The following is an 18,072-nucleotide window of genomic DNA, read 5'->3' on the forward strand; positions in this document are numbered from 1 at the left end:
CCTGCACATTTGGTGGAATCTGGAGCTGTAGAAAGATGTGGTTTGGAGTCTTCATTGCTATGAGCCCTCAAGAAGATCAGACCAACGGCTCCCCCAACAGAAACTGAGGTGCTGGGATTCCTGGTCAGCCCCTTGAGCCGGGTCTGTAATCAGCAGGGACACTGATGGCTGGACCCTGCCTGGGATCCGGGTCTTTTGAAGACCCGTGCTCTGTAGCAGCAGCCCAGCTCTTTCAGGGCAGTGGGCGCTATGGTCTGTTGGGCTGTGGGCTCCAGGGTACCATACCTCAACTCTAGCCTTTTGTCTTTGTCCAGAGGTGCAGGTCCCAGGTTCCCTTCGTGCCCTGGCAGAGGTGGAGGCGGGCTGGTGCTCATCAGGTAGCTGAGAGGCTGTTCCTACAGCATTTTCAGTCTCTCCAGTTCTATCTACTTTATCTTCGTTTCCTAGCAGTTTTTTCTGCTCTCCCGTGACCTCCTGCAACCATGTGAGGCTTCTTTTGCTGGAAGACAAACCTCGCAGCAGACACCACTGGAACTGGGTTGGTGAGCGGGGGAGATGTCAAGGCTTTTGCTGGTCGTTGCAGCCCCTGCATGGTTTGCAGAGCTAGAAGATCTGCGCACTGACATCTCTGTGTGCTCTGGCCTGCTCTGCTCACCTCAGGTTGAGAAGAGGCTGCAGCTACAGGCTGACCACAGTTGGTTGGGAAGAACTCTCACATGAGCACAACCTTTGCATGGGTCCAGGCAAGGGATCCCAAGAGGCTTGGGACTTGGGAGCCATGTTCTGGCAGCTGGCTTGGGTAGTCATAGCAGGAGACGGGGGCTGGCGGGAGGGTGTGCCAATCTGTCTACCCATCTGTTGAGCCTGGTTAGCAGGTTCAGGGTTGGAGACGCATGATTCCTCCTAGGAGGAGGCTCCTAGGACCTGGGCCGCCCGCTGCAGCACCTTATGCAGTGCCTGCTTGACCTCCTGGTTCCTTAGGCAGTAGATGATGGGATTGATTAGGGGTGTGAGCACTGTGTAGACAACTGATACGAGCTTGTTGTAGTCGAAGGAGTAGATGGCACGTGGCCGGGCATAGATGAAGAGGGACGCCGAGTAGAAGATGACCACCACGGCCAGGTGCGAGGCACAGGTGGAGAAGGCCTTCTGCCGGCCACCAGCGGACGGCATGCGTAGCACCGTGCTGAGGATGGCTGTGTAGGAGAAGACAGTCAACACCAGTGGCCCCAACAGGATGAGCAGTGCCAGGAGGAAGTCGACGAGCTCCGCGATGGACATGTCAGAGCAGGCGAGGTTCAGCAGTGGGGACACGTCGCAGAAGAAGTGGTTCATGATGTTGGGGCCGCAGTAGCCCAGGCGAGAAATAAAGAAGACCTTCCCCAGGGAAATGGTGAAGCCGGAGAACCAGGAGCCGCCAGCCAGTAGGCCGCAGAGACCAGGGCTCATGATGGTTGGGTAGCGAAGCGGGTTGCAGACGGCCACGTAACGGTCGTAGGCCATGACACCCAAGAGCGCACACTCGGTGCAGGCCAGTGCCAAGAAGAAGTACAGTTGTGCCATGCAGCCTGTGAAGGAGATGCGCTGGAACTTGGGTGAGACCAGGCTGAGCAGCATCTTGGGCACTGTGACAGAGATGTACCACACCTCTAGGAAGGACAGGTTGCTGAGGAAGAGGTACATAGGCTTGTGCAGGGAGGGGCTGGCGCGGATCACAGTGATGATGAGCAAGTTCTCTGTGACCGTCAGCATGTAAGCCAGCAGGAAGAGCCCTAGAAGGCTGAGGTGGAGCCCCAGGGAGCCCGGAAAGCCTACCAGGATGAACTCAGTTACATCTGAGCTGTTGCTCTTAGCAGACATGGTGGCCGTAACTTCACCTGAGGGAGCAAAGGGAGAAGAATTATGCATGGGAAAGGCCAGGGTCCCCCTGAGTTGAGTTCCCTTGGGTACAGAAGAGCCCTCATCCTCGTATGCCACAGCCCCCTACCCCCACTGCATACAGCTTGGCTCACATTGGTTGTAGAATCCAGGCTTGTTTCTTGGGGCTGACAATCGCTCAGCACATATCAGACAAATGGCATCTATGCTGAAGTCCATCCGGGAACTGTAAGGCAATCTCAGAGGCCTGGCTGTGTAGCAAAAAACACTTGGGATGGCAGCCTGGGACACTCTCCAACTCCAGGCTGGCTTTTCCAGGTGCAGGCCACATGCCCTGAGTTAGAGACAGGCCATGGCTGGGGTAACCTTAGGCCCAGGGATGAATGAACAGCCGTTAGTATCATGAGAAGGGGCTCAGGCTGTCTTAGAGCAAGTGGCCAGGCTTGAGGAACAGTAAGAAGGAAGGAATCCCTCGGGCATGTGAGGGAATGTGTGGTCAGTAGGAAGGACCAGCCTAGCTAAAGTCATGGTGGCTCCACAAGGTTTGCTCCTGTGAGATTCAGCTCTGCCTTTCGGCACTGCTGGCACCAAGAGACCCTGAGGAAGGAGACCCCGCGGAGGGTGGAATTGCTAGAAAGACAATCACGCTGAAGGTAGGAGTCGGCTTCCTCTTCTATGTTGCAGAGAAGCTGAGATCTCCTGGCGCCCTTCCCAGGCTAGGCCTTCTGAAACATAGCTGAATTTAGTCAGAGCCTTTGCACTTATTTAAAAATAAATGTATTCGGCTTTGGGGAGATGGTTCTGTGGGCAAAATGCTTGTTGCATAAGCTTGAGAAGCTGAGTTTGGATCCCCAGGACTCATCTAAAGCTGGACACACTGGATGTACTTGTTACCCCAGCATTGTTGTGGAGAGATGGGGGGTCAGAGACAGAAGACTCCCCCCTGGAAGCTCACGGATGAGCCAGCCTGGTGTATGTAATAGTGAACAGGAAACCCTCTCTCAGGCAACGTGGAAGGAGAAGACTGACATCTGAGGCTATCCTCTGATGTTTACATATGTGCCACGGCATGCACACACATGCACACACACACACGAACAGGCACACACAGGGATTAAAATGCAAATACATAAATAAGCCGATTCATTTGGAGTGGCTGGAAAATGTTCTGCTTGTTTCTGTGGTTAGTGTCTTGGCTGTCCTGGATGCACCCTCACACGACTGCAAAGGAAAGCCCACCAGTTTGCTGGATGCCCTGGCTTATTTCCCAGAGAAATAACACACTTGACCAGGTGTGGAGGAGGGTCAGCCTCCAGACTTGTCTCCATTTTCGTTCTGTCTCTAGAGTGCCGTTAAGAAACACAGCTTGTGGCCAGCACAGAACCCAACCTCCACCTACAGTCCCCTCCAACTGCAATCCCCAGGTGCCCCTACTAGAGCCCGAGCTAAGTCTCAGGACGGAGTCTGGAGTAGAGAGGATGGTGCTGTAGGGGCCTCTGACACGAGTCAACATGCAGATCCTCCCAGAGCAGCTACTCTGTCCTCCATCTCATGAAGTGGCCCTTGGAGTAAGAGTGCGAGATGGGTTCCTGGAAGGGTGGCTTTTCAGCCTAGCCTAAGACTTCCCAGGTACCTTCTCTACTCCCCTACAAATTTGTGCCTCAAGCCTATCCCAGTGTGCTGCTCCAGTGTGCAAGGAGGGTCACTGATGTCCAGTTCCCCCTGGAGACCACAGATGTAGCAGAGTGGTAAAACAGGAGCTGGGCTTACACCCTACCCTTTTTCTTGGGCTGACTTTGAACAGGACACCATTTTATCCTCAAGCCCCAGACCCTTCTGTCAATCAGGATTGTGGTAGGACTCCCACTGGCTACCTGGACAAGCCATAGCAGACACCATCCCTGCACCATCTACTCACAGAATGTGTGGAAGGCATGCTCTTAAGAATAGGGAACCCCACAGGTTACCTGCCCTGCTGGCTCCTTGGAGCAGGGAAAGTCTATGGCTCTGTAGGTTCCAGTCCTGAGCTGGTTGAAAAGTGCAAGTTCACTGCCAGCATGGTGGCAAAGGGTACCGTGCAACAGAAGGGTCTTGGTAGGTCTAAGCAGGGTTAGGCCTGGTTGTCTGGGAAGATCTTGGAAGGTCAGGTACGATGGTCCAGTCAGATCTTATTAGCCAAGGCCTAGGGTATAGAGACCCTTCTTTTGCATAGCTGCATCATTGCTACTGCTATCTCTGAGAGGTCTGCCAGGGAACTGAGCTGGGAAAAGCCAGGTCTTTCCGGGATGCAGCCCCAGCTACTCACAACTGCTGGCTGCTTAGATCTTTTGCTCATCAGTAGGCACAGGGAACAAATAGTTCCCTCTCCCTGCTGTTTCTTTCTCTGAAAGAGCATCTGTTGCTGTATATGACGGGAGGCAGGGTCTAGGTTTCTGACACAGACAGGTGGAGACAGACTGGAGGGTGCTGGGAAACCAGGACTGCTGAGCCTGGATTAGTAGTTTCCTGTCCTGGACTTGGAGATACCATGGACAGGCACTCAAGAAGCACACCAGTTTCTTCAAGCCTAATGCTTAATCACAAATCCCATATTAAACTCAAGTTCACTTACAGGGCATCTAGGCTCACCTTCAATGCCACATGTCCACATACCAAGCACAGGGCCTCACAGCGATAGCAGACACCTGCCACATAGACAGACATGCCCCTAGGCAAATCCACCTCTGGCAACACATGAGTAGCCCAGGGGACAAACACTAACCTCCCAGCCTCAATCCCTCCCACCCCCTCCCGACAGAAGCCGGTGGGCGAACACAGCTCTGAAACAATGATGATCTTGAAAACACAGACATGTCGACCCTTCACATGGACATCTGCCCAGGAGGAGCATGGTCACCGGAAATCAGCTCCAGTTCACTGCTCAGCTAGGCTGCAGCTCGTGTTCAGACAGACACATGACGGTACACCCACACGCCCCCCTCCCCACACTCACACACGCATGTGCAGGTGCACAACCAGAATCACGAACATGCAAATGCATGAGGCATTTGTACAGGCTCATGAAGATGCACACACAGACACAAGCAGGTGCCCGTGCAGGTTTAACACACAGACGCCCACAGGTACACAGATGCTCACAGACACATGTAGGCACACATACAAGTGCACACTCAGGCACATACACAAACACACGTAGATACATACACACAGCAAAATGCGGACACACATAAACTCACAGACCCACTCATGTGCATACACAGGGGTGCATGTAGACATACTCATGAACACGTGTACTTGCAACCCCTCCCCGACCACAGCTCTCACCTGAGTGGGAGCTAACGAGGTTTTTAGGTGGTGGGTCTGGGGGCTTGAGTCTGTTCTGACTGCCAGCTCACTAAGAAGGCACCAAGCACTTCATGGCTTTGTTTGGAATTTCCTGGAGTCAGTGTTGCTCCTGGGACCTTACCCCTGAAGATGCAGAGGAGCTCAGGGTGAGAAACAGTGGCCCGTGGTTCTGGAGGGAGATGAGGACCAAGACTGGGGTAGAGATGACTGAGGGTCTGACTGTAGGCTCCCGGCACCCACTGTATCTCAGCCGAAACCAGCGCAGGCACTTCCCTCCAGGAGAGGGAGGTGGGTTTTGCCCTTGGATGGTGCTCAGGGTCTCAGTGACTGTTGCAACAAGATCAGAACATGGCGGACACAAATCCAGAGTTTGGTTGCATAAGAGACCCCTCACAGCAGAGACAAGTACCAAGGACAGAGATGGAACAGGAGCTCCTCCAGCCTCCTGTCACTCCACACCGGTGGGATTTGGGACCCTGTGTTCTCAGATTCCCACCTCACCCTGCACCTCAGCGTGGAGAAGTCGGCTGGAAGCTGGGAAGCTGCAGGCGTTGTCCCATCTTGCCTCAGCCCAGCGTGCTTCTGCAGAGCAGACTGGGAATATGTGTGACAAGCTCTGCTGGCTTCCGGCAGAGCAACTAGCAGGAGAGGTATTTCCTAGCTGGAGCTATGCAGAGGGCTGGGGCTAGGAGAGAGGAGCAGAGGCCACTCCCTATGCCTGTCCCTGAGTGGTTTCTGGTAGGTCTCTCTCTCCTTATCCTCATGTGATTCCCCCAGAACATGCTTGTCAGCCAGACTGGCTGCACCAGGAGAAGATGAACTTTTGCCCAAGCCAAAACCTCAGGGGACAGGGCAGGTGTGGTAGGCATGGCATGAGAAAACAGACCCCTTAACACCTAGTATTGGGCCTAAGGGGGTCCTGGGCCCTTTACCCCTCTGCTCCATTTCAGGCTCAGGGCCCTGGATACTTTCCTACTTGCCTGCTGAGGACCACGGATATAAGCCCTTTCTACCTGCCTGCTCAGAGCTGTTCTGTCTCATCACCACTTTCTTGACCCCTGGACAGTCTGTTTTGAGGATCACAGGACACAGGACCCTCTACCTTTCATCCATGGCTTATTCATGAATCCGCCCTGGCTGGGGTTTGTGGTGTTCTATCTATGCTCCTTGACCATGACAGATAGGGCAGGTATCTTTCCAAGTGTGCCTCATGGGTAGGTTTGACTTAAAGGTCCATGGTGATATTGTATATAGGCTAAGGAGCCAGAGGGCAGTGGGTAGTGAAGAGAAATTGTCTGGCTTTGACAAGGAGGCTTCAGCCTCAACATGTCCAGGCAGAAGACAGGCCATTCCAATTGCAGAAGACAGTGGGCCAGCCTACTGTGACTAGGGAACCTGCAGTGTATCACATGATCTTGTGTTTGATTGCTGATGCAGTCCAAGCCTTGGGGATTGCCTGGGTCCAGCATCTTTGGCTCCATAATCTCCACCTCAAAAATCATTTACGAATGTAAGTTATTCATTTGCTCCTCGGCTGCACCCGTGGGGTTCCAGATCCCAGCTCCAGTGCAATCTTGGTTTTTGCAGGGGTCTCGGGGGTGAGGATGAGATGCCATAAGTTTTCATAAGGGATAGCTCTGTTGTGGGGGTGGGGGTGGTACAAGTGAGGACTGCTTGGAATGAGACCTGAATGTGTAGAGATCTAGGGTCTTGCCCATTCCTCATCCACTCTTTCCACAATGGAGCCCCTTTCCACAGAGAACCCAAGAGTGGGGCACAATGTCCAGTGCCCTATTGTCCATGTCCTATTACTGCCCCAGCCTCTAGTCCTACACCAACACAGTCTCTCACTCTTAGTCAACCCCATTTCTCAGAAAGAAGCCGCAAGGTGGGGACCAACTTCCTGCTTCCAGCGACCTTATCTGTGCCCACAGGCATCCTGGGGCCCCTAGCAGCGTTGCGTGGTGTCCTGGTCCTTTCTCTCTGGTGCCCAAGTCTTCCTCTGCTCTCTTTGCTCACCATTCTCTCTGGTTTCTCATATCACAGCACAGAAACAGCTCTCCCCTTCTCTCTGCAGCCCCAGCTCCAAGCTCTGCCTTCTTTCTGTCTTTGTCCCTATCTAGAGTCTGTGCATCCTTCTTCATGCCCAGGTTAGAGGAACTCCCAGGAAGGCAAGAAGAGGCCTACCCCAACCTGCTCTCTGCCCTCTGCCCTCTCCACTTCTGGAAAGACCCCACTGAACATGTCAAATCTCAAACATGCTTCCACACACCTAGCTCTTTAGGCAGGTAGGGGTTGTTACACATGTAAGATTTCAATTTTTATTGTAGGTCCATTTGTGGACTGTGCTCCCATAATTCCACATCTTCATAAGACGGAGACTTCCAGACTTGACACATTTCCTCATTTATTTGCATTCCATTTAGTGTGACTCAGCTTTCTGAATAAAGGGGTCTCACATATTTAACGGGACCCATTTCCACATACTGGATATTTTTGCTGCCTCTACAGGTGAATGTGCTCTTAGAATTCATTTTCCGTGTGGTTTATGGGAAGATGCATATCTGGCTCCTGTTGTTTGGTCTTCAATAGGCTGAACCTTGCTTTGACATCTTGCTTTCATGCACATTCTCCTGGCATTCCTGCATCAGTGACATTATCTGGGGCGGCTCACCATCTAACCCTTTGGTATATGCTTTGCTCATCTTCCTGTGCTCTTGGTGAAGAGTTGGTTAGATCTGTAAGAGCGAGAAGCAAGACGTTCAGGGTGGGGGAGTGACGAAGCTAGCTTCTAGAGCGAGGAGGTTCCCTCTTCCCTCCAGTTTGCAAACACCTGGCCGTGTTTACTTGTGATCACAAATGGCTATTGGATTTTATTTTATTTGCACCTCTTAAGATGGTAACATGATTTTCCTGGGTTGTCTTTTCCAATGTGGCAAGTTAGCAGTGGCTGGTCACTTGTGCCAGTATTCCCTAATTGCTGGTCAGAGGAAGCAGTTGAGACATTGCTGCTTTGTGGTTCTGGGTCTGGAGTTTCCTTTGGGTAGAACCTTTTATTTCTTTAAAACAGCCTTAATGAGGTCTGGCTGACGTTTGATAGCCACAAACAGTTAGAGAACACAGCTTAGTGAGCTTGATTCAAGAACACACCCATGAAACCCTCACTGCCATTTAGATAGTGAGTATCCCAGGCCACACACTTCCCTCCTTTCTTCCCCAAGAGACCGCTGGTGCTTCCTGGTACTAAGGCCTAGTTTATGTTTCCTAGAACTGCAAAAAGTGCAGTATGAGTAAAGCCACCCAGTCTGAAGCTCTGATTGTCCATGTGGCACACAGCTGCAGCACACTGGAAACATCTGTGACCGTTTTCCATCAGAACCTATGGGAGATTAGCTCCCATGACAGTGAGAAGACAATGAAGGCGCTTCAGTTTTGGATAGTTGTGAGCAGTTCTGTCATGAGCACTCATGTATAGTCTTTTTATACCTCCAATGTTTTAGTTTCTCTTAATTTCATACCCAAATGTTTTCATTTTTATGTAAACACCCAAAAGTAAAATACAGTAGCAGGTGGTAGGTATGTTTAGCTCATGAAACTCCCAAGCTGTCTTCCTTCAAGGTACTCAAGGCGAATGATGATGAGGATGAAATATATCAGTCTGGAGATGTAGCTAATGCAATGACTAGAGGGAAAGTCATAGATTTTGGGTGTTACTCTGAATGGAAGGGAAACTTAAAAGCCAAAGATTCTGTCTTAAGAAACTAGAAAGAGAAGGACAGAGAAAATGTATCCTCTAGGGAAAAAAGAAACAATGAAGAAATAAATGTAAGGAAAATGTGGATTATCAACAAGCTTGGAGGTCAATTAGATAAAATGTTACTAAAACAAATTTCATTCAACTAAGACTAACTCAGATAAAAGAGAAAACCCACAATCATCAGTAGGTGTTGAAAGATTAAAAAGGGTATCTTGTGGATTTCTCTGATGATTAAATAATATAAGAAATTTACAAATAGTTTTATTACAATAAATTCATCAGTGAGGATTAAATGTACAGATTTAAAAGCACTGATATAATCACAGATAATTTGAATATGCCTGTATTTACCAAAGAAATTAAATTTATAATAAAACCTTCGCATTATGGATGTTCCTCAAAAAAACAAAAAGAGACGCCGCTACACCACTCTTGCATATCCATTCACACAAGGGTCTCCCAGTCAACATTTCGCAGAAATACTTGTACATCAGTTTTCTGCAGCAGTGCTCCTAGTGGCCAAGCTATGGAACCAGCCTAGGGATAAAGACATGAAACATATTCAAAATGGAGTTTTTATCCAGCTGTAAAGAAGAACAAAATTAAGTCCATGCAGAAAAATGACTGGAGCTGGAGACCATCATATTACATAAAATACATCAGACTCAGACATGTCTTCTTTCACTTCTAGATTGTACATAAAGAAATTATTAACAAATTTATGACATGAAGGCAGATGTGAGGCTGGGGAATGGTGGTGACTAGCAAGCAGGGGATGGAGAAAATGGGGAGAGTGAGGGTGAATACAGCCAAAGCACACATCATTTACTTATAGGAAAGTATGCTCATGAAACCAAGTACCATGTGTAGTGTGCATGTCACTAAAATATTTAAAAAGTATTCAAGGAGGGGAGGAGAAAGAGGTAGTTAGAACTAAGGATGCTGGGACGGAGAGATGGCTCATCATTTAAGGGCAGTTGCTGCTACATTTTCAGAGGACCTGAGTTTGGTTCTCAGAATCCATGTTGGGAGGCTCACAACCTCTGGAATAACTAGTTCCAGAAGATCCGATTCGCTCTTCTGGCCTTTGCAGGCACCTGCACACATTTGTATATACCAACACAGAGATAACATCCCCCCATACAATTAAAAAGAAAATAAAGATTAGAAAAACCCTAAGGCCATCATAGGGGTAGGTGAGATGGCTTGGTTAGAACTCTTGCTGCTCTCGCAGAGGACCAGAGTTTGGTTCTCAGTACCCATGTCAGGTGGTACAACTGCCTGTTACTCTAGCTCCAGGGACTCCAATGCCCTTTTCTGGTCTCCATGGACAGCACCCCCACTCTGTGGCACAAATACAAATGTGTGTGCGTGTATGTGTGTGTGTTTTACCTAGTTGAGAACCATGTGAACTACAATAATGACCTGTCGGACCTCTGGTAATAGGACTGTTAATTTCTGATTGGCTCTGAGGTCTACTCCAGAGATGAAAACACATGCCTTGTTCTATATACACCATCAAGAGTCTGTGGCTGGGCAGCCATAGGTCCTCGGAGGACCTACTACTGTTGTTTTGCTCTATGGTCACACTGTAAAAAAAATCCCTTCTAAATACTTTGTTTATGCTCATAGGTTAGTGCTGCATCTAGTCTTTAGAAAAGCGTCTTACTGTGGAAGTTGGTGGTTAATGCACAGACCCATAGCTGGCCAAAGTAAGCAATGGTGGGGTGTTGGGGTGGGGAGAGGACAGTTGTATTACCCTCTCTAATACTCAAGGAATATCAAGGAGGAGGCAGCAGAAAGAATGTAAGAGGATGGGAGGTAGGCAGCAAAAAGATGTCTTTTGGGTACCACATAGCGATTGCATTCACGAACTCACTGCAGGCGTAGTTTTCTACAAAGACCTGACCAAGACTGAGTGCCTCAGCATTTCATCACAGATGGAGGAGGGACCCATGAGTCCCTTCCCTCCCTGAGGGACCACTGACAATTAGTGATTGTTGGGTGTGTGTGTGTGTCATTTCTTCTGGATGGTCACTGGTGATTTGCCCTTGCTTCTGTTGATAACCTCCCACATATGAAACTCTAGTTAAACTCTATGGCCACACACAAAAAGAAAACATGAAAGTCTAAAGGAGATTTACTGAGAAGCGCTCCAGAGAGAGACGAAGAGAGAGGAGATATAGGAATGTGTGTATGTGTGTGTGTGTGTGTGTGTGTGTGTGTGTGTGCGTGAAAAGGACTGGAATTTATTACATAAATGTTTAAAACTGTCAAACAATAAAAAATAGAAAAAAAAAAACTTTGCACAAAGAAAAGTTCAAGTCCAAACAAATTTACTGGTTAGATGTATCAGATGTCTGAGGACACATGATGCAAAATTGTGTGCGTGTGTTTGTGTGTGTGTATAAGATATGTCCCAGATCTTTTATAACAGGCACAATATTGAAAATAAAATCTGTTGAGAAAATAGATTTGGAGAACAATATTCCCTGTGAGCAGAGAATTTCTAACAAAGTCCTAGCAACCTACAAGAGGACAACATTTTAGAGATGCCATTTCTCCCAAGAATGAGATAAATTTAACTTTAAAAAAATTATCTCAGCTGGTTAAAAACATTTAGTTTGATATTCTGCTGGGCTAGATTCCTAGAGCCCATGGTGTTAGGAGAAAATAGATTCCTGAAGTTTGTCTTCTGACCTCTGCACTCCATGGCGTATGGGTTGTGTGTGTGTGTGTGTGTGTGTGTGTGTGTGCACGATTTTTAAATAAATCAAACCAAATAAAAACCCATCAACATAATTCAGTATTACATGACAGATACATGTTTCTGTGACTGGTATAGAAGATGGGTGATGGGAAGGTGTTTCAGGGCCGTTGTCACAACCTGGGCTCCTCAGGCACTGACAGTTTTCAAAACCTTCTGCCTGGACTATCTGCATTCTCCATCTCTAGCCTCTTTAAAGCACTACAAAGTGCAGCTCTGGGTTTCTGTATCTGTTTTCATCAGCTATTGGGTGAACTCACTCAGATGACAGTTATGCTAGCCTCCTGTCTGCAAGTACAGCAGAATATTATTAATAGTGCCAGGCTTGGGCTCTCTGTTATAGCATGGGACCCAAGCTGGGCCAGCCATTGGTTGGCCATTCCCTCACTTTCTCATCCCTCTTCACCCTGAACATCTTGTGGGCAGGAAAAAAAAAATGTGGGTTGAAGGGTTTTGTGGCTGGGTTGGTATCCTCATCCCTCCATTGGAAGTCTTGCCTGGTTATAGGAGGTGACTGTTTCACGTTCCCCTATTGATAGGAATCTTAGCTAAGGTCACCCTCATAAATTCCTGGGAGTTTCCATTGTCCTGGATTTCTAGTTTGTCTCAGAGATAACCCCCACCTTATGGATACCCCATACACTGACTCCAGTTGTCTCTCCTGTCCCAGAATTGAATTCAGTTGGCAAAAAGACAAGGGAGGCAAACAGAATTCAACTGAGGCATTGTATGATGTAATACATATATACATTTATAAAATATAATTGTTCTGTATTTAATACTGGGGCTTAAACCTACAGCCTTACACATGGTAGGCAAGTGGTGCACCCTGAGCCACAGTCCGAGTAATCCAGTACTTAATTGTGAAGAATGTTTATGATTTTCACAGACATAGAATGGACCTTGATGAGGCACAGAAGAATGTTGAAAAAGAACAAAATGTCAAGATGTGGACTTTTTGTTTTTGAGACAGGGTTTCTCTGTGTACCCCGGCTGTCCTGGAACTCACTCTGTAGACCCAGTTGATCTTGGACTCACAGAGAATCACCTATCTCTGCCTCCCAAGTGCTGGGACTAAAGGCATGCACCACCATGGCCCAGCTATGATGTAGACTATACTATCTTAATACTTAGAGCTGCAGAAAGAATAGTCATGAGGCATTGGTATAAAGATAGAAAAGCTGATGAACAGAACACAAGGGAACTCCAGAAATACTCAACATATTCGAATGATGGAGCCAAAGGAAAAAACATATCCTTATAGGGACAGGAAGAACAGCAATGTTAATATTCATTTGGGAAAATCAAGATCCTCACTATATGCAGAATGAAGTAAAGATGGAGCTGGAGCTGGGACCTCAACAGACAAATAGAAGGTACAGAGTACCCCCCCCAAAAAAAAAAACAACCCAAAACAAAACCTGGAGTTATTTTACAACCTGAGCAGGGGAAAGAAAGAAGGAAATGTTCTGAAAGAGACAAGGAAGCAAGGATGGTGTGAGCCCTGCTGTATATTTGGATGCATTCCTTGTTCTGCACTATCACGTTCCCCAGCGGGAACACATCTGATCTTTGTGTTCTTCCTGTCTCCCTGGATCTCACTGCAGTCAGAGGTTCTCTTCTGTACAACATTAAGGCTGAAGATGAATCAGTTTTGAGGCTTTGGGCCTTCAGGACTCTGAGGCGGTGAGTGTGAGAATGTCTCTGTCGTTGAGGGCAGATGTGTTTGCAGCTGCCAGATGCACCGACCACAACGTCTCTTTGCAATTTTCTTAGTCTCGTTGTTCAAACGTTTTGATCTCCTCACTGATTTTTTTCTGTGATTGCGGTTATGACTTGCTGACAGATATGTTAAAATCTCCTACCAGCTGCATTTCCGTTAGTTTTGAGCACCCACAATTTTTTTTTAGGTCATTTCCTTGTGTGCTTGCAAAATTAAAATTCTCGGAGAATTAGACATTTTTATGATGAGAAAACAATTCACTTAGTCTCCAATAATGCCTTTTGAATAACTTTTCATGATACTAATATTTGTACAAAGTAACAATGACTGAAGTCGTATTAGTCAGAACGCCTACTAGTTCAATTTCACCGTGACCCCTGGCAGGCTGGCTGGCGTCTCTGTCTGCCCTGTGCTCCTCTCGCTCTGCAGTGACAGTCCACTCATGACCCATTCCTGATGCATGGCCTAGTTCCTGCATTTTAAAACCACTTACTTTAATTCTCTGTATATTTTAAAACCCAGGATACACAGACACTGCTCTCGTTGTCATTCGTCAATATGATTTGCTTACTGATAATCTACAGAAAAAAGGTGAACCGAACATACGGGGCAACTGACTCAAATGGGACACCTTTGGGTCACGAGAGCAAGTGCCTACAGCAAGCTTGGCGGCAGTTGCCTTCGTCTTCCTATGACCTTGGGGTTCCTGTTCCTGTGTCTCCTCTCAAGGCCTGGGGGACCCAGTTCTTGGACTACCAGCCTGGGTCTCTGTGTCTGTAACCTATCTTTATTTATAGGAGCGTGTTCTTTACAGAGCTAAAGTTTTGAATTTTTAAATTTTTTTGAGGGGTGAGTGTTGCCAACTTTTTTACTGGAAGAATTCATTTTGTGAATGAACACAGTTGAGCAAGCGTCCTTGTGGTAGGATGAAGCCTCCTCTAGGTATATGCTCAAGAGCAGTATAGCTGTATCGTTAGATAGATTGAGTTTCCACTTTCTGAGGGATCTCCATATTGATTTCCATAGTGGCTACACAAGGCTTCACTCCCACCAGCAAGGGAGGAGTGTTCCCCTTATTCCATATCTTCACCAGCAGGAATCTCGGCCATTTGAATATCCTCTACTGAGAACTCTCTGTTTAAATCTGCACCTCAGTTTTTAATTGGATTATGTTTTTTTTTTTTTTTAAATTGAGGTCTTTATATGTTTTGTATGGGGGAGGGGAGGTGGGAGAGACTGAGTGGAGTAGAGGGATGGGAAACTATAATTGGATATACTGTATGAGAAAAGAGTTTGTTTTTAATAAAAGGAAAAATGTACCAACATCCTATTAATCTATAAAAAGTTTCTAAAGCTTGAATTACTGAGGAAACAACACATTTTAGAAAGACACATTTCAAAACCACTTACTTTAAAAAATTCTCTAAATAGAATTATTGCATGACCATGTAAATCGACAGTGGTAAATATATTGCTATCAACGAGCAAATAAATGGTTCAATATTTTTTTGACTTGTTGTAGACACTTGAATTTACATTAAAACATTTCAACCACCAACTACCATCATAGCTCAAAAACATTCTAATTACATACTTATGACATGAGGGACTCAGCAATTCACTTATTATCCCTAGTGTGGGTATAAATTAAATTTTGTGTTCCTTGCAAGAACTTACTGTTTTTTTTTTCCTAAGGTTTTCATTTCATTTTTTTATTTTGACTTTTTAATTGATTCTTTGTGAATTCTTTGTGAATACATCATGTATCCCAATCTCTCTTGTCTCCCTGTCCCTTCATATCTGTCCTCTCCCCCAAAGGAAAAAAAAAAACAAAGAAACAACAATAATAAACCATTTCTCTGTGGAAACTGTAGTGTGTCATATAGTATACCCTTTTGTCCAGACATCCTTACTTGCAAATGTTCATTGTAATGAGTTATTGGTTTCCTAAAATTTTATTAAAAGCGTTCTTTCTTTAATGTACATTTGTTATAGAAATGACAGATTTCACTGTGATTGTTTTGTGCAAATGTATGATCCACTTTGGTCTTATTTCCCCTCCATCACCTTCTCATGTGCCTTCCCCTCTCAGTGATCCTCTCCCTCTCCAAGTGGTCCCTTTCTACTTTCATGCCACTGATGTATATTTGTATGTATATGCATATTCAAACACGTGAATGCATGTTCAAGTATGTGTGTACACCTATATGTGTGTGTGCATGTATGTGGAAACACAAGGTCAATGTGAGACATCTTTCTTGATCAAGCTCCACTTTACATATTGAAGGGGCGGGTTCTCACATGAACTCAGAGCTCCTTTATACAGCCACTCTAGCTAGCCAGCTGGCTTCAGGACCCTTTGTCTCCACCTTCTGAAGGGTAGGCTTATGGGTAGGCCTCCAGTTCCACCCAATATGTATGTGGGTTCTGGAGATCTGAACTCCAATTCTTATGCTTGTGTAGCAAGCACTTTATCCACGGAAACACATTTCCAGCTTCCTAAATTTGTATATTTTAAAATATAGATATGCCGCATGAGGGAAGACGTGATACCTGTCTTCCCAAGTTCGGCTGGTTTTTGCTTACATGTTGTCTCAATTTCCATGCATACTTTTGAAGATGACACAACCTTGTTCTTTAAGGAATAGTATTCCACTCTGTTTGTAAACATCTCGCTTATGCACCCATCAACTGATAGCTGTCTAGACTGGTTCCTTATTGTGGTTATTATGAACAGTACAGCACAAGCAAGGGCGTGTAAGTCTCTCTGTGATAGGAGACTCAGATTCATTCAGATGCAGTCCCAGGTGTGAGAGAGCCAGGTCAAGGGTAGCTCTGTTTTTTAGTACTTTGGGAAAGCTCCATACTGATTTCCACAGAGGCTGCACCAGCTCATACTCCTATTAGCAATGTATGCTATTGCCTTGCAACACTGTTAATTTTTGATAATAGCCTTTCCAACTGGAGTGAGATGGGAATCTCAGTGTAGTTTTGATGTGCATTTCTCTGAAGGCTAAAGACGAACCTTTTTTTTTCCATAAATAAAACTGTAACAAGCAGAACAGGCAGCCTTCTCATCTATTGTGTTTTCGCTAGCAAGGGCTAAGCTGCTGGTCTTTCCACTTGAGACTCCTTTCCCTTCACCCAGGAGGACACTATTATCAAGTACAGGATTTGAGTTGTCTGATGGCTGTTCCACGTTCTATTTTCTTCTGTGTCAGATGAGAGATTCCTTGTCATTCAGTGATTCTTTACAGCAGCAGCAGTTCTCAACCTGTGGGTGACCTCTTTGGAGGCCAAATGACCCTTTCGCAAGGGTCACAAAACAGATATCTTGAATATCAGACATTTACATTATGATTCACAACAGTAGCAATGTGAGGGTCACAGCATTAGGAAGGTTGACAACCACTGCTTTATAGGCAGTGCAGCCTTTTGTGGAGCTGTTTTTAAGGAGGTTTCCCCAGAGTTTTAAAAACAATAGTCTTCGTGTTTTTTTTTTTTTTTTTTTTTATTCCATTTAGGATTTGTTTATTGAATCTGTAGGCTTGTGCCTTTCACCACATTTGGGAAGTTTTTACCCATTATCTCTTTTTCCCCTTTTATTAAAATAACTTTTAAAAATTTATTTGGTTATTCACTTTACAGCTCAATTGTAGCCCCCTCCCTCGTCTCCTCCTGGTTCCTCCCCCCTCTCCTCCCGGTTCCTCCCCTCTGTCCTTTCCTCCTCCCTCTATCCTCCCTCCCTTTCCACTCTAGCCAATATCTCCCTCTCTCTTTCTCTCTTTTTTTGCCATTATTTCTTTATGTATTTCTTCAGGTCCATGATCTATCCTTTCCTTTCTGAACGAACATTTAAAGATAAACAGATCTCCTGCCCCACAGGTCTTGGAGATTCCGTTTCTCTGTTGTTTAAACTGAGCAAATTTTGGTGATCTTCAGGTTCACCAATGCCATCCTGTTGATCTACCACCGAGGTCTTCCACTTTGCTTTTGGCTACTTTATTTTTACTTCAGTAGTATCTATTTGTTGTTTTAAGTAACAGCTTTCCTGAGACATAACTCTCATATAGCAAATATCCTCTTCCACAATGCGCAGACTTCACTGTCTTCAGACTTACGCAGCTATGCCAAACAGCTGATTTTAGCACACCGCTACCGCCTAAGAAGGAAACCTTGTGCCTTTTGTGGCCATTTTCCATCTCATCTTCCTGTGCTCCATTGGCAATCGCCAGTCTGCTTGTTGTCCTGGTGGACTTGCCCATTCTTGACATTTCAGATAAAGGAGTCACACGTGGTATGTGGTCATTTGTGTCTCTCAAGGTGCACCCTCACTGCTTTCGGTTGTGTCTTACCGTGTACCAAGGATGGCATTTCATGACATGCTGCTGCCTGCCATCTGCCCACTGACACACACTTGGGTTACACCAGCTTTGTTTGCTGTGAACGACTGTCACCATTTACATGTGGATTCTTGGGCGGACGTTGACTTTCACATCTTAGACAAACGTAAATTCCTGGGCACCTTTCTGTTCAACTTTTTGAAGAACTGAATTCATAAGATGAGTGCTTCTGAGAAACCTTTACAAGCAGTTCCATTAT

The 18,072-nt window shown here is 46.3% G+C and overlaps 1 protein-coding gene across 1 annotated transcript; it reads right to left on the reverse strand.

Moving 5' to 3' along the window:
- Positions 1 to 903: 903 nt before the first annotated feature.
- LOC110563324 (olfactory receptor 226-like) lies at positions 904 to 1,860 on the reverse strand. Its single transcript, XM_021660366.2, has one exon. The coding sequence runs from the start codon at positions 1,858 to 1,860 to the stop codon at positions 904 to 906; it is 957 nt and encodes a 318-aa protein (XP_021516041.1).
- Between the last annotated feature and the right edge of the window lie 16,212 nt (positions 1,861 to 18,072).

This window comes from Meriones unguiculatus, chromosome 1 (genome assembly GCF_030254825.1).
Source record: "Meriones unguiculatus strain TT.TT164.6M chromosome 1, Bangor_MerUng_6.1, whole genome shotgun sequence".
Lineage (NCBI taxonomy): Eukaryota > Metazoa > Chordata > Mammalia > Rodentia > Muridae > Meriones > Meriones unguiculatus.